Genomic DNA, 27039 nt, shown 5'->3' with positions numbered 1-27039 from the left:
TGTTCTTGGCTCTCTGTAATCATTTCTATTTTGCTTTTCTGGATATATTTGTGTGTGTCTGTAAGACCGAGACGCACAAACAGTAACACAGAACTTATTCAGCGGTGTTGGTTGATTTTTTGGTCGCTGTCTACTCATGTTTTCTAGAAAATTACTCTCCCCCCAGCTATGAGGACCAGAAGCATGCTCTTTAGAGGGCACACTAGATGGGAGATATGCACACAGCTTGATCTAAGGTAGAGTAACATGAGCTGGAAAACCCTAGCTCAAGTATGAACTCAGCCAAGAATTTACTGTTGGTTGGAGTCACAAAATCCATTTTCTTCTGTGTCTCAGCAGTCTGTAAAGTTCCATTCTGTGAGGCTGAGCCTGCACGTATTCGTTAGGCCATCTGTATGTGTGTTATCTCATATGGTCCAGGGCTTCAAGGCTACAGTAGCACTCTTACTGACTGGGCTGGATGAGTTCAGCTGAGTGTTTGTGGGACCTCCCCCGAGCCTGAGAAGACTGTTTCAGTCAGCTTGTGACTGGCTAGTAAGAATCACCTTAGATTTGTTAAAGGTTTTGGGGAATAAAACCAGGGGGGCTACATCTTCTTCGTCTGGCTTTGCTTGGCCCTTTTCCTTGTCTGCTTGGGATTGCTAGCTGCTGAGGTGCTGTTCTATTAAAGACCTGTGCCAGGTCTAGTCTGCTTTGTTGTTTTGCCTTGTAAATACTATTTCCAAATATTGCTCTTAGTGATCCCTTTTCCTTTTCTGTAAATAAACTTACCACCTTTCATAATTGAATGTGTACGCTTCATTCCAACTAAGCCTTGGTACTAAATCCAGAGCTTTCTGCTTGGTTATTGCTACTGTTTAAGGTTTCAGGTCTCAGACTTTGAAATAGAGGGTGCCAATTTGAATCCTTATTTCTTAAGCCCTAGAGGTTTCCTGTAAGGTCTGAGGGTTCCATGGTTCAGGCTGAGTTGGATGTAAGGGGCAGTAGCAGCCTACTTTGCTGGGTTGGTTTTCAGCCCCAGCAACCTTTTGACCCTGCCTATACTGCTGGGAGTTAGGGTCCCCCCCTTCCCAGGTGGCATTAGGGAAGGTACTCTCCAAGCCTAAATGCCACATCTGTAACAGGATGCAAATAGTGGCTTCCCTTACAACAAGCCTGTAGGGTGATAGTGGGCGGAACCTGATGTAGTCCTTGCGTGAGGTGGAAACTCCTATTTACAGAGTGACTACGTTGGATCCTATTCAATATGTACCAAGTTCTTTGACCTTTGGTGTATACAGCACGTTTTCAGCGTCAGAGATAGGAACAGAAAACTGGAAACAAAGCCCTATGAGGAGAGACAGAAAGAACTGGGCATGTTTAGCCTTGAGAAGAGAAGACTGAGGGGAGATATGATAGCACTCTTCAAGTACTTGAAAGGTTGTCACAGAGAGGAAGGCCAGGATCTCTTCTCCATCATCCCAGAGGGCAGGACACGGAATAATGGGCTCAAGTGACAGAAACCCAGATTCTGGCTGAACATCAGGAAAAACATCCTGACTGTTAGAACAATACGACAATGAAACCAATTATCTAGGGAGGTGATGGTCTCTCCCACACTGGAGGCATTCAAGACGAGGCTGGACCACCATCTGTCAGGGATGCTTTGAGCTGGATTTCTGCATTGAGCAGGGAGTTGGACTCGATGGTCTTATAGGCCCCTTCCAACCCTACTATCCTACTAAGATTCTAAGAGACAAACATAGAACCACACTCTCTACAAAACCTGTGTCATGATATACCTGAATTCCTCGAGCGGTGAGGTGGTCAAATAATGCTTTCCTCATTAACAATCTGCAATAATAGGGATAGCAACATCATTTATATATCTCCAGACAAATATTGAGCTCTAAATGGCCTTAACTATCAAAGAAGAATAAAAAGCAGATTTTTATACCCATTTTCCCCACTAAAATAGCACTCAAGGTGGCTTACAAAAGTTAATGCAACGCAAATAACCTAAATATATATAAAACACAGGAGCCTAAGAAGTAGGAACAGGGTTACAGCAAAATTACAGATGATCATAAAAGCATGGGTAAATTGGGAAGACTAACTATTAGGGCCCTGGGCAAATTTCAGCTCAGTCTTGTCTGCTCTGACCAGCAGCGGCTCTCCAGCACAGAGAAGGATCTTTTCCATCACCTGCTACCTGGTCCTTTGAACTGGAGATGTTGGGGACCGCACCTGGGACTTCCTGCATGACTTCCTCCCCAAAACAACACTTGGTACATAGTAAGGATGCATCTCTGCATGAGTCACATGTCCAGATGAGTCACATGTCCAGATGATTGGAAGGAGGCAAGGCCAGAGCAAGGAATTACACCAACATGCAATAAGCGACTTCCTCAAACAGGAGGCAATTCTGTAATGTCTCTGCATCCGTAGAGATTGAATTATCCAATTACATCTGATGTTGAGAGGCAGAACTACCCACCACCTAGTGAAGGTTGCATATTTGATTTATATTTATTATTTATATCCCACCCTTTTTCCCTCTTGCAAGGAGCCCAAGGCAGCTTACATGGTCTGCCACCTCACCATTTTAACCTTATAACAACCCTGTGAGGAAGGTTAGGCTGAGAGTCAGGGACTGGCCCAAAGTCACCCAGTGAGCTTCGTGGCTGAGGGGGGACTAGAACCCGGATCTCCAGAGTCCCAGTCCAACACTCTTAACCACCACACCACACTGGCTCTCTCACACTGATTGCTTGGAAGGAGGCACTGAATCATGCAGAGATGAAGCAGACAGCCTCCTCTGTGGATGCATACTTTGGAGGAAAGCGCTGTAGCTTAGTAGTGGAGCACCTGCTTTGCATGCAAAAGGCCCCAGGTTCCATCTCTGGCAAGTCCAGGTAGGGCTAGGAAGGAATCCTACCTGAAACACTGGAGAGCCATTAATGCCAGTAAGTGTTGACAATACTGGGCTAGATGGACCAAGGGTGTGACTCAGTGAAAGGCAGCTTCCTGTGTTCTTAATGATTCATGGAAGACTTGAATATGCCCTAGCACAGAGTTTAACAATTGCCAATATTTAACTATGGGCCTGGGAAGCAGTATGGAGCATGACAGCAGAGCAGTGAGGTCAGGTGAGGCCTGTTTTGGAAAGATGGTTGCCCTTGGAAGAATGGGGGCTTTTAGGTGCAACCACAAAAAAATGGGAGGATAATGACAAATAATAAAGGACTCAGGAAACAAAGTAGCCTTACGTGTCAGTAAGCCATATGGTAAATCGCTGGCTCCTTGAGATCTTCTCTGATTCTTTCAACCTAGGATTAGAAGAAAAACATGTGTTTATACTCCCACTTAGCTACATGATGTTTCCAGCTGTAACCAGGAGAATGAAAGTGACAGGCTCACAATTGGCTGGGCAACAATACCAGCCACAGGAGGAAGCCTTCAAGATCAGCCACACTGTGTATGGCACAGAAATCAAGGCTTTTATACCAGACGTCTGGAAGATGCGCCCAAAGCCCACAAAAGGCCAGAGGCTGTATGCCACCGCGGTCCAAAACAGTTTCAAAATTAAAATATAGGCATCTGAAGGAAAGCGCCCCCTGTCGCCAATTGTAAAACTGGGGTACATTTGGAATGAGGAAAAAAAAATTGAAGGCTGTGCAAGCTTGCTCCAGATATTCTCAAGTTTGTCATGGTTTATACACAAGGTTTATACACAAGGTTTATACACAAGGCTGCACAGATGAAGGGTCCCACGAGTGTGCAGACAGGGAATGAGATGTAGTATTGGGCAGAGAAAGCAGCTTCCTGAGGATCTCAGTTTTCATCTCAACCAAACAGACGCACACTCCCTTTGTCCTCCCACCCTCCATGCCCATTTCTAACCCTGTTCAGAAAACCTTAGCAGGCAGGAGTTGAGAGATTTCTTCCAGTGGTTGAAGGCAGACCTTCAGTGTCATGTTTAACTACTTGCCCCTTCCATGATTACTAAAAAGAAATAGCTTAGGCAAAAAAAATAAATAAGGCTGTGTAATTATGCAACAGAAAGGAAAATAATTGAATTATGCTAATTGTGCATAACTGACATAAGATCACAGAGCTCAACTTTTTTTTTAAAGTGCAGAAGTGCTGAACTTTAAATTGTTTAGTGCAGGATACACATTGTTATACAATGCTTTTACACTGCATTTAGTTTTTATAGTCCTACAAATTATTTCCACACTTGTGCTCTCTGTCCCTATCCATCTCCTCCTATATATCTCCTGGTCGTAAGTACCACCAATGCAAGATGCGTCAGAAAAAGGGCTGGAGCAAGAACATGACTAATTATACTTTGGTACTGCTTTCGTCCTGGACAAAGGCTGCCATGCTACTATTTATGGCCACTTCTCTCACGCTTACAGGGCTAGGAGAGGAAACCACAACAAAATCATGACAGTCTGTGGACCACAGTAAAAACACTGCCGCTGACAGTCAGAATAGAGAACGCTGGGCTAGGCAGACAAACAGTCTGGCCTGGTTTGAGGCTTCCATTTCTATCCTGCCTTTCCGCACTTAAGGCGGCCAACAATAAAAATCCAGATTAACAAAATCTTAATTAAAACATGGAGTAAAAACAAATAAATTAAACCCACAATTAAAACCCACAAAGAAACAAACAGCCCCAACCAGTTAAATCCTGCCCTTCAGTACAGTTCGGGGTATATGCCAAAGGCTTCCTTGAATAAAAATATGTCTTTGCCAGCTGGTGGAAGGACAGAGGGGAGGCCAAGCTAGCCTCCCTTGGAAGGGAGTTCCCGAGCCTGCGCGTGGCCCTGGAACAATGACAGCTTTGAGAAAGCAGGGTAGCGCCTCCCTCCTGCGTTGCCAGTGCTGTTGCTGCTCTCCCTCCCTTGTCCTGGAATATCTGCAAAATAAGCTACTTACTTGAGGATGATGGAAGGCATAGGAATCTCCAAGAACTCCTCTAGGATGGGAAAGAAAGGCAGGAGACCAGTATAGAACAGGCCGAGGAGCAGGAGGACGCGCCGCAAGCAGAAGAGGATGGGAATGTGGGCATTCTGAAAAGAGAGAAATCAAATTATAAACACAGGAAGTTTAACTCACACCAAAGACTGGTTACGACTAGAGCTGAGACAACCAAGTCTTTAGGCTTTTGCTTTTCACTTTCGTTGTCATCAAGAACCATCTCTAGTTTTTAGTGAATTTTTGAATGCTCCTCAATTTTTCACCTGACTCTTCCATACTAAACACAGTTCAGAGAGACCCAGGCAAATACCCCAAAGGCTGATGTTTTTTAAAGGCTTTGGGGATCTGCACAGTCCCTGGAATAGCCCACAGGATATACAGCAAAGGGCACTATGCAGTCCCTGAGATTGTCTGACCAAGCTCCTGAAAGTTTCCCAACTAGAATGAACAAAAGGCAGAAGTCCATTATATGCTCTGTAAGCTTTCCCACTAGCTCATGTGACAGGTAGGAGCTCTGCCCTAAGTCCTAAGTTCAGTTATGGGCTGGGGGAGGCTTACATATGAAGACTATATAAAGCAGCCTTCCCCAGTCTGGCACCCCCAGATGTGTTGGGCTACAACTCCCATCAGCCCTAGCCAGCACAGCCAATGGTGAGGAATGATGGGAGTTGTAGGCCAAGACATCTACAGAGCCCCGAGTTGCCCACCTGTGACATGAAGGGACTGCCCAAACTTTAGGTTATGCTGCTTTGGTGACATGTCTCCCTGATCTTGGTCAGACAAACAAACACTGAACAGCTCTCTTGCTCCTGGGATGCACAAGCTAAGGAACTACTGAGTTTTCTAGGGGTGGAAAAACAACAGCTGCCACCTTTAGGGATTTGGCATAGCTTTGTCTGAACTGCAATGATTTGATTTCTATTCTGCCTTTCAATCCAGAAGAATCCTGAAGGCAGCTTACATTAAAAAAAGAACACTCCCTTCAACACAGCAATGCTCTGGGATAGCACTTCATCCCAAACCTAGTACTTACTCATTGTTCCTATTTATTCCATTTCACCCCCACCCCTCATTACTGTCCAGGGCTTGGATGAAAACAAAACACTTGATTTTTTAGTAATGTGTAGCATTTTGCCAAATTTTGACAAGAAAATCTAAATTCACCAAAATGTGGTTCAGCTCAAGTGACAAGAACTCAGTGGGCTGGATCTAGTCTAATTTTCAAATGCCTCTGCAGCTTAACTTGTAATCTTAGCCAGGTAGAACAGAAAACTGACATGGTGCTCAGATGACAGTAAACGATACGCAACGTGTAGCAGAGCAGATATCTGACTAGGAGATCTAGGTTTAGATCCCCATTCAGCCATGGATCTCACTGGGTGACCATGGGCCAACTGCACACTCTCGGCCCAAACTACCTCACAAGGTTGCTTTGAGGATAAAATGGGGGTGACAGAGAAAGAAAGAGACAGAGAAGAGAATTTCTACCAGCCCTAAGCTTTTTGGAGGAAAGGCAGGATAAAAACGTTTATAGGAGAAAACTGGCAGGATAACGTTCTGGCCACTTACCTCCTTGTGACACTTTCCCACAACCTCATGACTGACACTGCCCCAAACTGTCAAATGTTCTCGTTTGTAATAGTTCACCAACTCTGAAACCTGGGATCAATATAAAAATGGAGGGTTTTGTATTGTTTGTACAGGTATACAATGATGCTTTCGTTAGTCTGAGAGTGAAGATTACTTGGTTTGTAATGATCTTTTCTAGACAAATAATTCACCATGCCCTTCTGGGGCAAGCGGGAGAGGGAAAACACACAGCAACAGTGGATTCGTGCCCACAGTTAAAGCAAATAAAACAATATGCAGCAAAAGACATCACATTATTCCTTTGAAACAGACTATATCAAAAATACCAGGCACTGGCCTCACTGAAAAGCAAGATTGCTTTACTGATCTCTCCTTAGAGAGACTGGGGAAAGGATAAAACTGCTGGTGTGGGCAACATAATCTACATTGCCACATTTACCAGTCTGAGTTAGATGCTGAAGAGCCCTTGAGTTCAAATTTAAAGTCTGTCTCTTGAAACTCTTACTTAAAAAATTTCTAACATTTTTTTTACAAAGTCTCCAAAAAACATAAATCACATACACAAAACATACAAGCTGCTTTATGAAACCATGTATTTTTAAATCACAATTTCAGTTTAGCAGTGCATTAGCACTTCAGTATTTCTCTTAGTGATATATTATTGCTAGTTACAAAAGGCGTACTGAAACATTTATCAGTAAAGACAAAGGATACACTGCAAAGGCCTATACTGCAAATATGAAACTAATGAAAGCCGTCTTGCATCTCGTCAAGATTAATGGTCCATCTAGTGCAGTAGTTTCACCTGACTGGCAGTGGCTCAGGTAGAAATCTTTCTCATCACCTGCCACCTGATCCTTTTAACTGAAGATGCTGAGGTTTGAATCTGGGACCTTTTACATTCAAGTTAAGTCCTTTGCCACTAAGCTACAATGTCTTCCTTAGACTGCCACCTCCCCCCTCCCCCCAATCACATGTAGCTAAGGACCTCCAGCCATAGTCAATATCCATACAGATTTTAAGTCCCTGCAGTTCCTTGGGTGAGGTCAAGTATTGAAAAACTGATCTGCACAGATACAGAAAGAATGCCAAGTGACAGCAAAATCCACCACGTCTGTGCAACGTGGGGAAACAACCATCTTGCATTAAAATGCCTGGTGCTGCAGAATGGGAATCATCAGGCTGCTTGGGTGTTTTTTTATGATATAGCAAAAGAAACAATTGAGTAGTCAGAACTGGGCTTCTTAGCAAAAAGAATCCAAAAAGAAACCAAAGTTGATTTGGTTTAGACCATCAACACAAGCTGACAGGTAAGTCCCACCAGCCTGTCCTCTGCTGTCTTCAGTTGGACCAGGTACAGAATCTCCAAAGTTCAGGGGTAAAGCACCTGCTCTGCGTGCAGGAAGTCCTAGGTTTGATTCCTGACAAATGCAGGTAGGGCTGGAAAAACTCCTGCCTGAAACCCTGGAGAGCGGCTGCCAGTTAGTGTCAACAGTATACTGGGCTAGATGGACCAAGGGTCTCATTCAATACAAGGCAGGTTCCAATGTTCCTATGTTTGGCTGGAACGTGGAAAAGGGCCTTCTCTGTGCTTGTATTTAGGCTGTGGATCTCCTTCCCTAGGGAGGCCTGTCTTGAAACTAAATTAATGGCCTCCTGTTGCTGCTTTCATATGAAGCCATTCGCTATTTTCCTGTTCTCACTGCTTTCCTGTCCCCCTCAGCCCCTCCCCAACACTCTATATCTGACTGTCCCCTCACTACTCTCCTCCCACATTTCTGCCATCTTTTACACTTTTAATCCTTCCTCAGTTATCACCACCAGCAGGCTGTACTGTGGGAGATGAGAGTCAGAAGCTGGGCCATTCCAGTAGCCCTGCTGAAAGACTTCCTTCTCTCTCCCCTCCCCATTCCCTTTTCCTTGCATGTCGTGTCTTCTTAGACTGTAAGCCTGCAGGTCTTCTTTTACTGATTATATGTAAGCTGCTTTGGGAGCTGTTTTGGCTGAGGCACAGCATAAAAAAACTTGAAATTCATTTATTTATTTCATTTCTATACTGCCCAATAGCTGAAGCTCTGTGGGCTGTTCACAAAAATTAAAACCACAAAGTGCAGCATAAAGAATATAAAAGCTTAAAACCACAATACAACAGTACACCCAGAATAAAACCTAGCAGTAATGCAGAGATTTAAAATACAGATTTAAAACACTAAAGCTAAAAGACTAGGAAGATAAAATGCTAAAATACTGGGAGAATAAAAAGGTCTTCACCTGGCACCAAAAGGAGTATAATATAGGTGCCAGGCGAACCTCTCTAGGGAGCTCACTCCACAGCCGGGGTGCCACAGCAGAAGCCTCTTTCCAGCTGTTTCCAGTAACGACATCCGTGTAGCCTTCACCATGCAGATGTGGGAGCCATGATAACTTTTGAAGCAGGAAGCTTCTCCCACCTGACCACCGATTTAGGAGTCTGGCCACTACTACCCAAAGCAAGAAAGCCAATCTTTGTCCAGTTTGGTTGTTATCAGGACACAGAGCAGCTGTACGCAGAATCAGATAGAGGGACTCACCTTTTTGATCAGCATGTCATTGTTCACTTTGATGTCTATGTTGACTGGTGTGTGTGGGAAGGCCTCAAACACCTCCTTGAGCAAGGGGATGCGCTTGTCTTCGCCCTCGCAATGGCATTCTGATGGACACAAGCATAATTGGGTTGCTGCTGCTGCTGGGACATTTGCACGTTATTCTCATTTGTAATTGACAGAACTAGGGCAGTTTCACACATTACATGGCAAAAGCCAAGATCTGGTACTGAGTGAAAATATGAAGCTGCCCTATACTGAGTCGAACAGCTCAAAGTTGTCTACACTAGGGTTGGGCAAAAGATAGATCTGGATTTACTGGTAGATCTCTGGATGCTGATACGGATTGGCAAGGATTTGACCCCCAATTAACAGCTACAAGGGGAAAAGCAACATCCCACTCTAAATTACACTGCTCAAATGAAAACAGCTTGGGATAACCAGAAGAGAGAAAGAGTATAAGGAATGTGAGCTCCGTTTAGTTCTGGTACTCAAAACAAGTACCTGGGCTCAGAATTCTTTAATTCTAGGTGTATGTCTTTGGTTGGTAGATCTTGGGGTTCTAGCCAAAATCAAAGGAAGCCTGCCTGAAGTCTGCCAACCCTTGGTCTACACTGACTGGCTGTGGTTCTCCAAGTACAACAGACAGATGTCTTTCCCTGCTTGCAAAGCATGTGCTCGATCACTGAGTCACAGCCCCCTCCCTTTACATCCCAGCTGCCTGAGAAGCGTAGCTGCATAACACACATTTTCAAGAAACCAGATTGTCATATTCACACTTTACTTTAAAAAAAAAATGGTAGAGGTCCCTTTGACACACCCTTTGGACTCTCCAGCACAAAGTTTCTTTCAACAACACCAATCCTAAATATATTTACTCAGAAGTAAATCCCACCAATCCCAATGGAACTGGCTCCTAATAACATTTGAGCTAGGCCAATATTATTCCCATATTAAAGTAGTTGAGGCAGAGACATGGCATCTTGTGCAAGTCACTCATTCCAGGCAGGAAACTTATGTTTCCCAGTCAGTTTGGACACCACCATGTTGTAAACGAATTTATTCACTGACCTACTAGTATTCCAGTGAATAAATTTGTTTACACTGCCTTGTTGTGGCGAAGGGGCTTGCGTAACTCAGTGAAGCCATAAGCTATGCCGTGCAGGGCCACCCAAGACGGACAGGTCATGGCAGAGAGTTCTGACAAAATGTGGTCCACTGGAGAAGGAAATGGCAACCCACTCCAGTATTCTTGCCAAGAAAACCCCATGCAACGTATCACAAGGCTAAAAGAGATGACGCCGGAAGGTGAGCCCCTCAGGTCGGAAGGTGTCCAATATACTACTGGGGAAGAGCAGAGGGTATTTCCAAGTAGCACCAGAAAGAGTGAAGCGGCTGGGCCAAAGCTGAAAGAACACTCAGCTGTGGATGTGTCTGGTGGTGAAAAGAAAATCCGATGCTGTGAAGAACAATATTGTTTAGGAACCTGGAATGTCAGATCAATGAATCAAGGTAAGCTGGAGGTGGTCAAACATGAGATGGCAAGATTGAACATCGACATCTTGGGAATCAGCGAACTAAAATGGACAGGCATGGGCGAATTTAATTCAGGTGACCATCATATCTACTATTGTGGGCAAGAATCCCTTAGAAGAAATGGAGTAGCACTCATAGTCAACAAAAGGGTGGGAAAAGCAGTACTGGGGTACAATCTTAAAAATGATAGAATGATCTCAGTACAAATCCAAGGCAAACCATTCAACATCACAGTAATTCAAGTCTATGCCCCAACCACTGATGCCGAAGAAGCTCAGGTTGATCGGTTCTATGAAGACCTACAACACCTTCTAGAACTAACACCAAACAAAGATGTCCTCTTCATCATAGGGGACTGGAATGCTAAAGTAGGAAGTCAAGAAATCACCGGGATAACAGGCAGGCATGGCCTTGGTGTACAAAATGAAGCAGGACAAAAGCTAATAGAGTTTTGCCAAGAGAACACGCTGATCATAGCAAACACTCTTTTTCAACAGCACAAGAGACAACTCTACACATGGACATCACCAGATGGTCATTATCGAAATCAGATTGATTATGTCCTTTGCAGCCAAAGATGGAGAAGCTCCATACAGTCAGTCAAAACAAGACCTGGAGCTGACTGTGGCTCAGATCATGAGCTTCTTGTTGCAAAATTTCGGCTGAAATTGAAGAACATAGGGAAAACCACTAAACCATTCAGGTATGACCTAAATCATATCCCCTATGAATATACAGTGGGGGTGAGGAATAGATTTCGGGGATTAGACCTGACAGACAGAGTGCCTGAGGAACTATGGACTGAGGTCGGTAACACTGTTCAGGAGGCAGCAACGAAATCCATCCCAAAGAAAAAGAAATGCAAGAAAGCCAAGTGGCTGTCTGATGAGGCTTTACAAGTAGCTCACGAAAGAAGGGAAGCAAAAAGCAAGGGAGAAAGGGGAGGATATATCCAACTGAATGCAGAGTTCCAGAGAATAGCAAGGAGAGACAAGAAGGCCTTCTTAAATGAACAATGCAAAGAAATCGAGGAAAACAACAGAATGGGAAAGACTAGAGATCTCTTCAAGAAAATCGGAGATCTCAAGGGAACATTTTGTGCAAAGACGGGCATGATCAAGGACAAAGAAGGCAGGGACCTAACAGAAGCAGATGAGATTAAGAAGAGGTGGAAAGAATACACAGAAGAACTATACAGGAAAGATCTGAATGTCCCTGATAGCCATGATAGTGCGGTCACTGAACTTGAGCCGGACATCCTCGAGAGTGAAGTCAAGTGGGCCTTAGGAAGCATTAGTAACAACAAAGCTAGCGGAGATGACAGTATTCCAGCTGAGCTATTTAAAATCCTAAAAGATGATGCTGTTAAAGTGCTGCATTCAATATGCCAACAAATTTGGAACACTCAACAATGGCCACAAGACTGGAAAATGTCAGTTTACATTCCAATTCCAAAGAAGGGCAACGCCAAAGAGTGTTCAAACTACCGCACAATTGCGCTCATTTCACATGCCAGCAAGGTGATGCTCAAAATCCTACAAGCTAGGCTTCAGCAGTATGCGAACTGAGAACTACCGGAAGTACAAGCTCGGTTTCGAAGAGGCAGAGGAACTAGAGATCAAATCGCCAACATTCGCTGCATCATGAAGAAAGCAAGAGAATTCCAGAAAAACGTCTATTTCTGCTTCATTGACTACGCTAAAGCCTTTGATTGTGTGGATCACAACAAACTCTGGCAAATTCTTAAAGTGATGGGAGTACCAGACCACCTTACCTGTCTCCTGAGAAACCTGTACGAGGGTCAAGAAGCAACAGTAAGAACCAGACATGGAACAACCGATTGGTTCAAAATTGGGAAAGGAGTACGACAAGGCTGCATATTGTCACCCTGCTTATTTAACTTATATGCAGAGTACATCATGAGAAATGCCGGGTTGGATGAATCAGAGGTCGGAACTAAGATTGCTGGGAGAATTATCAACAACCTCCGATATGCAGACGATACCACCCTAATGGCAGAAAGCGAAGAGGATCTCAAGAGCCTCTTGTTGAGGGTGAAAGAGGAGAGTGCAAAAGCTGGTTTGAAACTCAACATTAAAAAAACTAAGATCAAGGCATCTGGCCCTATCACTTCCTGGCATATAGAAGGGGAAGAAATGGAAGCAGTGACAGATTTTACTTTCTTGGGCTCCAAGATCACCGCAGACGGTGACTGTAGCCATGAAATTAAAAGACGCTTGCTCCTTGGGAGGAAAGCTATGGCCAACCTAGACAGCATAGTAAGAAGCAGAGACATCACCTTGCCGACAAAGGCCTGTCTAATCAAAGCTATGGTTTTCCCAGTAGTAATGTATGGCTGTGAGAGCTGGACTATAAGGAAGGCTGAGCGCCGAAGAATTGATGCTTTCGAACTGTGGTGCTGGAGAAGACTCTTATGAGTCCCTTGGACTGCAAGGAGGTCAAATCAGTCCATCCTAAAGGAAATCAACCCTGAGTGCTCATTGGAAGGACAGATACTGAAGCTGAAGCTCCAATATTTTGGCCACCTAATGCGAAGAGAAAACTCCCTGGAAAAGACCCTGATGCTGGGAAAGACTGAAGGCAAAAGGAGAAGGGGACAGCAGAGGATGAGATGGCTAGATAGCAACACCGATGCAATGAATATGAACTTGAGCACACTCCGGGAGAGAGCGCAGGACAGGAAGGCCTGGCGTGCTATGGTCCATGGGGTCACGAAGAGTCGGACATGACTGAACGACTGAACAACAACTAGTATTCCAGCCTTCCCCTTAAGTCTACATGGTAGAGATCTTCCATCAGTACACATGCCCTTTGGAACTCATAACTAATTCTGCCAGACTTGTCAGCTGTGTTCCACAATTTTCAAGAACATTAATAAAGACACTGGGGAAATAGACATCTGTGTTATACATACAGGATGGAGAAACTGAAAGAGCAACACCAGCAAAAAATAAAATAGATTCAATAATAATCAAAAGACAAGCATCTTGTTTGGACTATCAGAAGGAGGGTCGGGACCAAGGAGCTGTTCCACAGGCTCTGCTGAGAGACCAGCTCCACCAAGCTCCTCCTCCCTCTCAACTGTTTGCATTCAAGCTGGTCATTAAAAGCTTTGTAAGTTTTAAAACTGGTGCCTGAGTTTGCTTTCCCCGCCCACTCTTTGCTCCTTATCTTTTTCCTTCTGGGTTTTGTCTTTTCGACTTGAAGCATGCAGGCAAGGACTGTCTTGTTAGTTATTGATCTTATTTGATGCTCTGGGAACATTTTTTGGCTGAAGAGCAAGGTAGGAAGATGCTTTAAATAGTAACAGAGCGTCCTCTAGGCATGCCATTATAACTTCTCTCACAGGGATAAAAGCTAAATAACCCCAGGACATAAGCCCTCCTTGTTCCAAAAACGGTTGGATACACATGGGACAAGTTCAATTTTGAGTATGATCAACTGAATTGAACAGAACTAACTTCAACATAACCCTTTTATGATTTGGGTTGTAAGAGAACATGTTGCGGTTTGCCTTTTTGTAACAAGAAAACCTTTTCCGATGTTTATTTTAGAAGTTATTTTATGATCAAGTTTACTGTTTATATTATTTTTGCTGTTTTTAACACTGCTGCATGCTTTTAATATTTATGTGATTTTTTTAATATTGTAGTACTATTATATTTTGTTTTAATGTAAGCTGCTTTGAAGATGTGTAATGCATGGAAGAAATAATGTATAATGCAGGCGGGATAACACCAAAACTTCCAGTTAAGAAAACCTGTATACAGCAACAAATTAATGCTGAGAACCAAAACATTTTGAAAGCAATAGGATCTTCCTAAGGTTACCTTTCTGAAAAGTTACATCCAATCTGCAGAGGTATGGCGGCAGTTCCTTAAAAAAAAAAAAGTAATGATACATTATCTCAAATACACACATGTGCAGTCGCAAAACTTGAATGGCCATCATCCAAAGGCAGCCTTCTCTCAATCAATCTGCACCCCCCTTCCCCAAAGTAAGGCCTTTTGGTAAGGGATATCTAGTGTTTAAATTTAAAGTCAAAGGAACAAGAGTCATCTTGGCAGAGAAAGGAACATTGGACTTAACAGTGAAGGAAATAAACAAGAAAAATGGTAAGTGAATATACAGAATTAGTTTGCTGAGGAAGGTTAGGATAGAAATCGACTTTTAAACAGATATTTAAATACAGGAACTGATCAATTCAATATATTAAGATCAATTGTAAGAAATTTAGTAAGAGATTAATAAGAGCAGAATTAAGGGAGCTTTGGGGCTCCCCTTCCCTGCTTAACTACTAAAACAATAACAGCAGCAGCAGCAACAGAAAAGCCCTTTAAGGACGAAAAAAAAAGGATCAAGAGGCCCAGAAAAGTCCTGCTGCTGTGAGGAGACAGAAGACAACTAGGTGGAGTCTCCACCACAGAAGTGTTAATAGTCTGCACTGACTGACCTTGCCCTGCCTGTGGAACGAGGAGGAGCAACCTACCTCAGCATAACCTCCTCCACTGAAGAAGAAGAATGGAATGCTTGGGGCACATGATACATGGAAACAGAACTGAAGAGCATTTTAAGAATTAGGGGACAGGGCCCAAAAAGGTGCTCTCCATCAGCACTGCCCACTGCTGATTGTTGGGCTATTCTTGAAGAAGCGGCAGGGTTATGGACGCCAACCCTGCAGAGAGCGAATAGCTCCTTCCTCATTGAGGGATACACTGGGATGCTACACTTGTGAGGCTGGCAGCTGCCTCCTGCAACATACCGTTTCATTTGTTTCCCTGCACTCTGGAGTCCAACAGCTACCTCTTGGGGTCTAGCCGCTCATATATGGACAGAGCTTAAAAGCCAGGAAATTGCAGAACTGACCAGTGACAGAGCCAGTACATACGCACACCCTTTGTTTAACCCTGATGCTAAGAACACTGTAATGTCCTTACAATGGGCTAGACAGCATTCAACCACCATGGCTGTTTGGAGCAGCTCGTGCACTTCAGAATCCCAAGCACCTCAGCTTCCACATTAAAAAAAAGAAGGTTCTAGCTCCTCATGGATGTTGAGAGATGCTCAAGAGCACAATAGAAGGCTCTGAAGCAAGGAAAGATGAGCTTAACATTTTGGAGTTGCAGCAAAGCACATAATCCACTCTTTCCGCTGAAGGAATTCAACATTTATTATGGTGTTAAATCTTACAACTTCCAAGGGCCTGACTTGGGATTTCAAAAATCAGTGTTTGCTTCACCAACATTCTTAGCCATGCTGCATGCCTCAGCTGGGGAGATTTGCCAGGCTGTGGGTATGACCTCCTTTCCCACTATTTTTCCATTTTAATGCGCATCGATCGGTCTGCCTATTGTTTTCTAAGCCTTAGGTAGGGGACTGGGTGGGAGAGGTAAGAGGAGGGTGTTTACTTCAACTTACTGAGTATCTGAGATCAGATATATTGACATCCACTCCTGTTGACCGTTTCAGGTTTTCATCATGAGACACCACGACCTGCTCATCCTTCGTCAAATGGCAATCAAGTTCCAACATATCGGTCCCCACATTAACTGCACTGAAGGGGGAGGGGGAGAGAGAGAGAGCAATCTTGAGACTCATATTGGGGCGGGGTGGTGGGGAAGAGTTCCCCCCTTTTAAAAACAGACACCACTGTTTTTAGTCCAATGACCAGTGTAGGCACGAGTTGTCTGCAGTTCCCAGGTAAATCATACAGTTGAGTATAGATAAAAAAATACTTTTAACGGATCTATATCCATGGAGCATGGGCAGGAGTAGCCCCCTGACTTCTAGTCAGAAACCTAATTTTATGTGAAAAAGCCAAAAGAGGCCAGGGCTTTTTTCTCCTGACAGCCAGAATCCATGTGGTTGGTGTCATTATCAAGCTAGCTGTTTCATAGGATGGGGTGTGTGTTTTAGTTTGTTTTTTATTGACTTGCAAATTGCCTTGTAAACCTTTTATTGACTGAAAGATGGTAGGTAAACAGAACTGAGGTATGTTAGTGCAGCAGTGATAGAGGCCAGCAACTACCAGCCTGCAGTCCAAATGAGCCCCCACCCAGGTGTAAAAATGCAGGCAAGTAAGTGGTATGGATGAGCAGCAACCATGACAAAAGGCCAGTCATTTGGGACGATGGCAAAACTGATTGCTAACTGGAGTCTTGTAAGCATTGTCACTAGCTCTAAATATGACACCAGGCACAGCCGCAAACAACTCTGAACTGGATCCATAACTGACAGGCTGGATCATTAACTGTGCTTGCAATGAAACAGCTGTTGCAAAACGGATATATGTTTAACGCCAGCTGTCCACCCAGAAGAAATATATCCGTTTACGAAGAGTCCTGCAAATTAGTCACAAGACTGAGGGAGTAAGGAAGAGGGGAGCAACGCAGTCTTCAAGAAGAGGTTCTTGGCAACTGCAGGTTGGTAAGAGGGAAATGGCATCCCTCTGGCCAGAGGCTGTTAGGGGTGCAAAAGCAGGAAATGACAGAAAGCAGGAAGTGGGACCTGCAACAAAATATTGCAGTATATCCCCAGCCCCTAAAAGGAGTGCTCCATCCAGCCTGGAACAGGAGGCTTGTTGTCCTGTTCAGGGCTCATGGGATGGGTGGGGAGGGAAAAGGTCATGCTGCCTGGGGATTATGGTATGGGAGTTGTAGTTTCACAAATCTGGAGGGCGTAAAGCTGGGGAAGTCTGCTATATGGTAGCCTGGAATTTGAGAATGTTAATGAAATACACCGGTGTGCGCACACAACATGTGGAGTGGTTCTGGAGAATGAGAAAATGTCCCTTCCTCTGTCTTTCCTTCCTTCCTGTACAGTGCAATAGGGAAATTTTTTTAGTATCACCTTTCAGATCCTCCCATCCCAAACCTGCAAGATATTCACTATAAGCTGTTAGGGGCTTGAGGTGGCCAATTCCTTCCCTCCCTCTTCCTTATTTTTTCTCTCAACCAACACCCTAACATTACTATTATTTATTAAATTTATGCATCACTTCCCACTGCAAATAGTCTTGATGCGACTTCCACACACAGTTCAGAAATCTATGATTAATATAACGGGAAGACACCCCCCACAATCCATATAAACCATATCAGCACAATCCAAATTAAAATACCAGAAAAACACAATCCAAAAAACAACCCCAATATGAAAAGTGTTCATCCAAAATCTCCCCCTGCTCATAGTTTAGAATGAACATCACAAAAACAGCCCACAACTAATGTTCAAATGCCTGGGAGAAATAAGTACGTCTTTCCCTGGCGCCAAAAAGATGACAGTGTCAGACGAGCTTCCTTGGGGAGAGTATTTCATGAACATGGGGCTATCACAGAAGAGGCCTGTTCCCAAACTGACACCCCCAAGCTTCTTTTGGAGGGGGCACACAGAGAAGAGCCTCTGAAGGTGACCTCAGGGACCAGGCAGATTCATACTAGGACAGTCCTTGAGGTATTGGTGTCCTCTGCCATGTAGGGCTTATATGTTAAAACCAACACTTGCCCAGAAACAAATTGGCAACCAGTGCAGGTGAACCAGGACTGGAGTTATATATTCACATCACCTAGTCCCAGTCAACAACCTGGCTGCTGAATTCTGCACTAGCTGCAGTTTCCAAACCATTTTCAAATGCAGCCCAACACTATATGTCTCAATCGCTCTCAACTATAGACTAAGTTGATAGACTTGCAGTTTGCTCAATTATTCTTTTAAATTAAAAACACACACTTCTGCATACTTAGGGAGTCCAGCAAGTGTGTAGGAACACCTTCCTTATCTTTAAATGGACCTCTTTCCTTTCCAAACTGATAGGCATTCCATCACCGGAGTTTGTTATTAGACAGAATGCTGGCGATGTAGTGGGATGAGGAGAAAAACAGGCAGCGGGGCAGCTGGGAAGGGACAAGGTGCATTGTGGATGTTTCAGGCATGTCCTAGAGCAGGGGTGTTGAACCACTTTCAGCCTGAGGGCCGAATTCAACAGAAGCTCTCGTGGGCTGCATTTCAGTGGTGGGCGGGGGGGGGGGGTGTCAAAGGCAAAAGGTGTGAGACCAAACGTACAAGAAATTCCAGCACAGTGTAGCTTAAAGCTCTTCCTGCCAGTAACTAAGCCTTAGGAGAAGCATTTCAACCTTTTAGAATGGGGAAAAACAGAACAAAAGCTGAGAAACCACCAAATGATTGGTGATTGGGGTAAGGGGGTGGGGAGAGGAGGGGGCATGGCTCTCTGGGTAACCCTAGAGGGTCAAATTAGAACCCCAGAAGGACTGGATTTGGCTCCCGGGCCCAAAGTTTCCCACCCCTGCTCTAGAAGTTACCGCTGCTCACAAGAAAACAGAACTGACCTTTTATAGTCTGCAGCAGTTTGCAAGCCTAGATGCTGCCACAAGGTAATTAGATTCTATGACCAGTTAGCTAATTATATGCTTTTAGGTGTAGGTGCCACTCAGCGAGAAGACATGACTTCATGCCACCCGCAAAGCAAAAACAAAAATGGAGCAGAAAAAGATGATGTAACAGCTACACACAAGCCATTACATAAGGAACTGAAGCAAGGAACCTGAACTGCTCATTTTCCATTTGTAAATAACGTTTACAAGAAAAGGCACCTTGCTTGGTACGGTGTAGTGCTTCAGGTGTTAGATCTGAAATGGGGAGATCTGGCTTAAACCCCTGCCAACCAGGTGATCCTGGGCTAGTCACTATCTTCCAGCTTTACCTACCTCACAGGGCTGGGAGGTTCAAGCGGGAAAGCCCCTGTGCACACCATCCTGAGTTCCTTGGAGGAAAGGAGGGATAAAAGTGTGATAAACAAAGATGGTTTGCTGTCCAGCTCCTTTAAAATCAGAGCTATGCTCTTAGCGTGGTGTAGCAACTGGTTAGTATCACCACAGCATGAGGCTCTACTGCTTCAGATATTAGTAACCAGGGAGGGATTCCTACCCTGGAGACTCATCATATGACCCAAGACGCCTCCGTTTGTGCAAAACATTGGGCTGACCAAAGTCCCCACTTAGTTTCCCAGGGGTCCTGGTAAAGGCACTAACGAGCTCTTGCCTCAGTGTTGTACAAATGCTAAAGCGACCAGGCGCAAGCAAATTTCCACTCTTTTGGTAGTCTTATTAAGCCATTATCCAAGACAAAATGCTGTGTAAACTATGGCATTAAAGCTGAAGATGCACTATTGAAAGCTGTGAAAGAGGTGATATGCTGTTTTAATATGCAGCTTCGTGACTAATGCTTAACAGGGGGCATGTTTTGATTTCAACAAGGGCTGAAGAGCCAGTGACACTGGCGCTGTGATGTGAGGGTCTACACTTGAAATCCCTGGACCAGGGTTGCAGCACCTCAGGCCTGCAGGCCCAATCCAGCCCTTCTGGGGTTCCCCAGTTGGCCATGCCCCCTTTCCGTTTCTCTCAACCGCTGATCGCTTGGTGGTTTCCCAGTTTTTGTGCAGTTTTCGCCCCTCATTTTAAAGTTCTAAAAGGTTGAAATGCCTCTCCTAAGGCTTAGTTATTGGCAGTAAGAGCTTGAAGCTAAAATAGGCTTGGTTTGTTTTGGTTTGTTTTGTTGCATTTTTAGTCCTACCCGCTTTGTCTTTGGCCCTGCACCTTTTGCCCCATCCATCATGGGAATATAGTCCCCAAAACCTTCTCCAAAATAGAATTCGTCCCTCAGGCTGAAAGAGGTTCTGCACCCCCGTCCCAGAGGTACTAATAAAGAAATATTACAAAGGGGCATCAATGAGGTTCACAGACTTAGATGGAAAGGAGCTACATTCACAGCACCTCCTTCTTCAAGCAAAAGACCCACTGGAACAGAACACAACAGCCATCACACATGAACCAGATGAACGGAGATTAAGCATTGTCTTAAATTACATCAAATTAAGCTGTGCTACAATCTAGTTTGAGAAATTTGAATGACAAATACAACTTCCTTCCTACATATCTCCTCTAACAGTTATAGGAAGACTAAGGGTGTAATCCTATGCATGTTTAGACAGAAAACATCCTACAGCTCCCAGTTGGAAGACTTTTTCCTATCTAAACATGCATAGGATTGCACCCCAAATTGTGTAATTAATCCCACTATGCTAAACTGCCATGGAGATTAGAAACCCCACAGCACCTATCAATAGCCCTATGCATTGCTGGCACTGCCGAACACTTTGGAAGTAGTTGTACTAACTGTGATGGTTTTATCACAGTACAAAGTACAAATAAAGCGGGGGGGGGGGGGGAGGAATCAATTCCTTCGTATAATCACAATTCTCCCACAAAGAATCGTGTGCACATTTTCTTCTCCTGGTTCCCTGCTGAGAAATCTGTTGTAATTTGCCATGTTGTAAAGAGGAATTTGATAGGCCTTAGAAAAAAGGCATCCCAACACGATATTGACTATAAGATGCTGATGTTAACGTTGCAAACCTGCAGCCCACTCACCTTTACAATAGTTGTGAAGTACATCACAAGTACCTGAAATGGAGTTACTGTAGAGCACGTAGGTTGTAAATTATAAGCTACGAATCTTACACAAAGCAATTAACTACCCAAAGAGTTTTTGGACAATACAACTTGAGTCCTGTTATGCATGTTTCATTTTACAGACTTGGAGGGCAAGCCACCCCCCTCCCTTAACACTGTGTGCTTTTTCTGGTCTGCCTTTTACTGTAAAAGTAACTCACACAGAGGGAGGAGCAATGACTAAGGTGTGCAAAATGAGTCTAACAGAATGGAAAACTGATTCCTGAACTGCACTGTAGTACATGGATATGCGACATTAATTGAAATGTTCCAGCACTCTAAAGCAGGGGCGCGGAACATCTTTCAGCCCGAAGGACCAATCCCATTTGAGAGAAGCTCTTGGGGGCTCACATTCCAGTGGTGAGCAGAGGTGAATGCAAAAGGGGGCAGGGAAAAAGGGATGGGACCAAAATACCAGCATATTTTAGCTTAAAGCTCTTACTGCCAGTAATGAAGCCTTAGAGGCATTTCAGCCTATTAGAATGAGGCAAAAACTGTACAGAAGCTGAGAGACCAAACGATAGGTGGTTGGGGAAAGGAGGTGGAGCTGGGAAAAAGGTGTGACCTTCCGGAGAACCCTGGAGGGCCAGATTTGGCCCCTGGGCCTGATGTTTTGCACCCCTGCTCTAAAGCATAAACGCAGCAGACTGAACAAGGAAATATTTTCTAAGGGTAGTGTGAAGTGAATGCATTAAAGCGATAATGGCCACACTTTTTTGGTCATGTCTGCCTTTATTCAAGCCAAAAGTATTCACATAGCTCCATCCAATATGCACTATAGTACACATGCAGTCAACCTGTCTTGTGTGTTTTGTATCTAGACTAAAGAGTTGAAGACTAGGTAGGCGTCAGCCCAGAGAAGAGGGTGGGGGGAGAGGCAGGAAGCCATACAGAGGTGCTCTGCTACAATCACACCCCACATGAATCTTCTCCTGTCCAAAACTGCTATAGCCCCCTCCACCCCCTCCCCACTGTCTGTGCCACTTGTAGTATTGGTTGGCTGCCCACACACTAAAAGGTTCATTTACCCAGCGGTATTTTCTATAAAACACAACATGAGTGTAATCTTTGAAATCCAGAAGTTTAACTATAGGTGTCGACATACACCCAAAAGAGTTTTTGTTTCAGAAGCTGAAACTCCTAACAGGAAAGAGGAAACATTGTCATTTTTTTTAACCATTGCAGCATAGTATTTCAGTGTGAAATATCCAAGGACAGCAGGATGGGACTATTTTGACCCACTGAACAGCTGTCTTCTCACTATCCTCTGCTGTTGCCCCCCCCCCCCCCCCGCACAGGCATATGTGTGTGTGACAAGGAAACCCATGTAGTTATTTAAAGAACATAACAAAGTTCTGTACTGCATCCTCAGCTACTGCAAGAATTACCATGGCGGCTACTCTTGTTCAAAAATATTAAAATACTAAACTCTATAAAGTAAGTGATGTCCTATATTTGGGGTTCCTTGAGACACCCCCCCAGCCCCCCAAGGTGTACAACATACAATTGTTGCTAAGAAGCAAGTCCTAACAAAAAGACGAAGCAAGAATTATGTGTTGGTTCAGGGAAAACTTAATCTCATCTCCTGGGTTCTACTTTCAAATGTTGTTCTTAAAACAAGCGATCTTGGGCAAGTCACAACTTGCACACCAGTTTTCCCTGCACGACAAACACACATACTACTTTCTAAAAATACCAAGAGGAACAGCATAATCTGAATTGGTAGGGGGATGGGAAGAAGAGGAAGAAGAAATTCTGCTACAGATGAAAGTGGAAGCTGGCCAGCAAAGCTAAGGGAGCCCTGCCTCACCATCTTTTTCTCTTCTTGCGGCGGGCACCTTGGCAATGCAGAGCTTGTGAGAAGTCTGCCTGCTGCTACAAAGGTGAGAAGATGCCTGGGAGTGGAGAGAGAAGCTCCTCTTCTGATTTAAACCTAGAGTCCGCCTACCTCCATGCTAGATGTCCTCCTCTTTCAAGGAGAAAGTAGTTACACTAGAAAGGATGCTCCCATTATACTCTCATTTATACATGAAAGGAAATTCCAGGGTTCTAGGCTTGCACCCTTGCTCATTACCTCCAGTCCCTCTCAGGACAGTGTGTGCATACAGAAAATGAGAATGCTACTCACATCTTTGTAGTTGGGGGCAGGGATTTCTGATAGGCACATTGCATGTCCTGACCATCCTCCCCCCATCCCCCAGATGAGCTAGAAGTGAAACCTAGTTAACCAGGGGCTCTATTTAGAACTCACTTAAACCCTTAATTAGCCTTTTGAATATGAGAATGGATTAAACTGAAATTACTCAAAGGGCTATTACCCAAGAATAACTGACCGTGTAAGCACATCTACAGACACATACGCCAATGGTCTGTGTAAGCAAATCTGGATAAAAGTCAGTCTTCATACTCACTGGCGAAAAGCTGCCATGGTATTTTCCAGATTCTCTCCAGCACCTGTGGGAACAAAGGGATATTTTGTAAAAAGTAGTGACCACTTTGCTTAAACGTATAATGAGCACGGCTCAGTGTTTTAAGAGCTTCAAGAGAGATAGCTGAATGTCGTGAATGCTAAAGCTACCCAACAGTGACTTCTCTGCACACACTTAAAAGAAGTTTCATGAATTTTGTGGTCAGGTTGCCCTGTCACATGAAAGGGAAGACCACCGCTATCTGGCCCTTGCAGAAATAACTCAAGAGATACACAGTGTATAGCACTGGTTCACAAAGATCAAGCAGCACAATGAAACGGACATACATACCACAGTCTTGAAAACCATTCTGGAAATTCTACAATACTCTAGGTGCTTTTTCCTACCTGCCCTTGTTAAACTGATGTTATGCCATCCAAATCAGCCAGACATCTAAGAAGTATGTGCAGCAACACCAGACTAATCTACTCCAACAAGAAGTGTCTTTGTCTTCACTTAGTTATCCTTAAGGACCTTGTTGTTCTGCACAGTCAGTGCCAAGTAAGAGAAGCGTGAGTCTGATACAGATTCTTGCCAATTACTGCAGTAATATATATAGAAAATGAGGGAATAAGCCGGTGGAAAGCTTCCGTGTGAGGTGGGCTAGTGCCAATTTAAAGCCACTTAATATGCACCCCATGTGGCAGTGAAGAAAAGTCACAGTACTATACTATTTTCATCTTTTACACGTGCAGTATTTCTGTTAATAGTATGTATAACCATGCATTACCTAATTACAGTAATCGGGGTGGGAATGGGTTAAGAAAGGCATTTAGTACATAATCTCCATTTCATTCTTCCTCCTTCCCAAAGAAAGTCTAATGAGAGATGGTCAGACATAACGTGCTTGGAATGCAACCACTCCATCAGAGGGAACTAAAAAGCAAGTTTGAAGGCTGTGCATCTTATGATACTATGCTTAAATTGTATTTTTCAGAGGACATCCGAAACTTATTAAACACACACATGGTGTACGGACATATGTGCTCGCTGCTGTTCTTCATTGGGGCTATAGTTCAGAAGGTATACTAAGCAAAATCATATGTAACTTTTGTTACACTGAGAGGCAATCAGATCCATATCCACTGAGGGGGGGCAGGCACTGGCCACAAACTCTGATGTTAGCAGTCCGTTTATGTAGGGGAAACATCATCATAATGGTCGCTGTTCTTATTTTGTGTACATTTGAGCACTGCACAGAAACCAATGAGACCTGCAACAAAATGTTGCAGTCTAGAGTTGCTGTGCACTGTTCATATCAGCCACGCCCTCTTCGATGATACGCCATTCCTCTCTAGCCTGGTTTTCCATCTGCCCCAGCCCCCTCGAGTGTGGGTGTTGTTGTTTTTGCTATATAAGCAATGGCTCTTGCACCTAACACTGGAAATAGAGGGAATAAATGTTGCACTGCGGTGTGCTCCAGTTCAGGGTTACAGCCACTCCATTCTATTTCCCCTCCACAGTTTTCTGTCCCCACTCCGCAGCCAGTCAGTATACTGTGGCTACCGAGCATGCACGGTCCTCAATGGGCCATTCTGGATTTTGTGGGCTGTATATGGACATACTGGTGCCCATTCCCAGCTACATTAAAATCTTGCATTTCTTCCAAGATTTCTATGAGCAGCCCTCGCTTATGCCCCTAGGGACATTTAAAAATAGTTTCTAAGATGTGATGTGAATAAGGAAATTACTGATCTAGACAATGAGATGATTTTCTCTTCCTTTTTTGTATCTCAGTTCTTTTTCTATTCCTCCTCCCACCTGGTATTCAGTTTTCTTTCAATAGCCAGCATTCCATGGGCACTCAGTAAGTTCAGTCCTCATTGGCTGGTTTTAGGGTTTTCTCCCTAAGGGTTATGTTCTAGAAATATTTTTGTAGTTTTGCACACTTTGGGGTCTCCTTGAATCTACTGATACCTCCCTCTGTGTGGCTGTTGCTGTTTTGGAACAGCACTCAAAGAACTGAAATTAGAATATAGGATGATGCCACAGACTGACTCTCCCTTGTATTTCACCACTATTGATTATTTTCCCTCTCTGTACGTACATACTCACGCACACCGGGTGCAATCCTGTGAGTTCCACCAGTGATGATTGTAAGCCTCTGAACGCGGAGGCTTACGATCATCCAAATACAGAGCGGAAGGTGCAGCGAAGGCAATCCTTGCCTCCTTGTCCTCCCACTCTGTATTTTAGCTTGATGGGCTTTTTTGCCCACCTAGCTGCAGGAGGGAAGGAGGCCGGAGAGGCCTTCGGATAGCTTGTATCCCGGCCTTTCCAGGCCCCTCCCCCCAGAATGCCCCCTCTATTCCCTCTCCAAGGTTGCTTTTCCGACCTCAGAAAGGCAGCTGGGGTGGTTCTCTCTGCACTGGCTGCGAGGGGGCAGTGAGCACAGACTCCAGGTACCGAGGCTAGAGCACTGTCTCCAAACTCAGATCCGGGAATCTGAAGTAGCCTATGGCCTTCCAGACACTGTCTATGGGCCATAGGATGGCTCCCTTAATATACATTCTATATGCTGAAGGTAGCTTACTACGTTCTATGAGAGTAAGGAGGAGAGACCTCCCTGACCGTTATTCCACTTGAGGCTGCTTAGAATAATATTAATGTGTTAATGAAAGAGTAATTGTCCCACAATAAATCTGTTAGTCTTCAAGGTGCCACAAGATTCATGTAAAATAAAGTAAGCCACGCTGGTCCATAACAGAAACCCCAAAATTCCACGGTCAGGCAATACCTTTATTAAGGCCAATAAAATATGCACAAAACTGTGGGTAAGCTTTCAAGATCTCCATGGTTTTTTGCTGTAACAGGTTGCCATCTGGTAATTATGCGTTTAATTACTACATTAAGCAAACGTACTAAGTGGCTCAAGTACATATTTATAACCACCATGCATGGATGTGTGTACATACTGGCATCTACAATCCAAACATCATTTGTTCAGAAAATAGTCACGCTTCACCCTTGACAGGTTACCATTTCTACCTTTATCATGCTTATACCGTGCAATGGAGAAGTTGGCATTAAGTTCAACTGAATAATTAACAGAAGAATTTAAACGCGACAGTCTAGCTAAACCTTTTCACCAGTATGCTTGCGCTTCAGGGTTAAGCAGCTTCGGAATAATTTAGATCTGATCCACATTCAAATGCTTTGCAGGTTGCACAGTGCACAGAGAGAGAAATTTCTCCCCATACCTCCCTGCAACATAATTGCTCCTAGTTAAAAATACCTTCCAAATCTTCAGATAATTGGTTTTAGATTAAAGTATATCAAACCATCTCATGTATAATATACAATTTAGGGCCATACCAAATAGTTTATTTGGAATACGGGATGCTATTTTAT

At 44.0% G+C, this 27039-nt stretch overlaps 1 protein-coding gene across 3 annotated transcripts in view; it reads right to left on the bottom strand.

Annotated features, from left to right (window-relative positions):
• The window catches only part of GDPD1 (glycerophosphodiester phosphodiesterase domain containing 1), a 40356-nt gene that overhangs the window by 2784 nt on the left and 10533 nt on the right, over nt 1–27039 (bottom strand). For all 3 annotated transcript variants that reach the window (XM_084823229.1, XM_084823226.1, XM_084823228.1), the window contains 8 exons: nt 23632–23674; nt 16113–16248; nt 14525–14570; nt 9126–9244; nt 6535–6624; nt 4924–5057; nt 3249–3308; nt 1782–1833 (listed from right to left, as the gene is read on the bottom strand). In XM_084823229.1, coding sequence (XP_084679355.1) covers nt 1782–1833; nt 3249–3308; nt 4924–5057; nt 6535–6624; nt 9126–9244; nt 14525–14570; nt 16113–16248; nt 23632–23648 — 654 coding nt within the window. In that variant the 5' untranslated portion in view covers nt 23649–23674. The remainder of the gene's footprint in view (nt 1–1781; nt 1834–3248; nt 3309–4923; nt 5058–6534; nt 6625–9125; nt 9245–14524; nt 14571–16112; nt 16249–23631; nt 23675–27039) is intronic.

The sequence above is a fragment of the Heloderma suspectum genome, chromosome 16 (assembly GCF_057233095.1).
Source record: "Heloderma suspectum isolate Gila_16-S chromosome 16, 16-S_ref, whole genome shotgun sequence".
Taxonomy (NCBI): Eukaryota; Metazoa; Chordata; class Lepidosauria; order Squamata; family Helodermatidae; genus Heloderma; species Heloderma suspectum.
The sequence above is the reverse complement of the archived record's forward strand: the minus strand, read 5'-3'. Positions and strand labels throughout refer to the sequence as shown.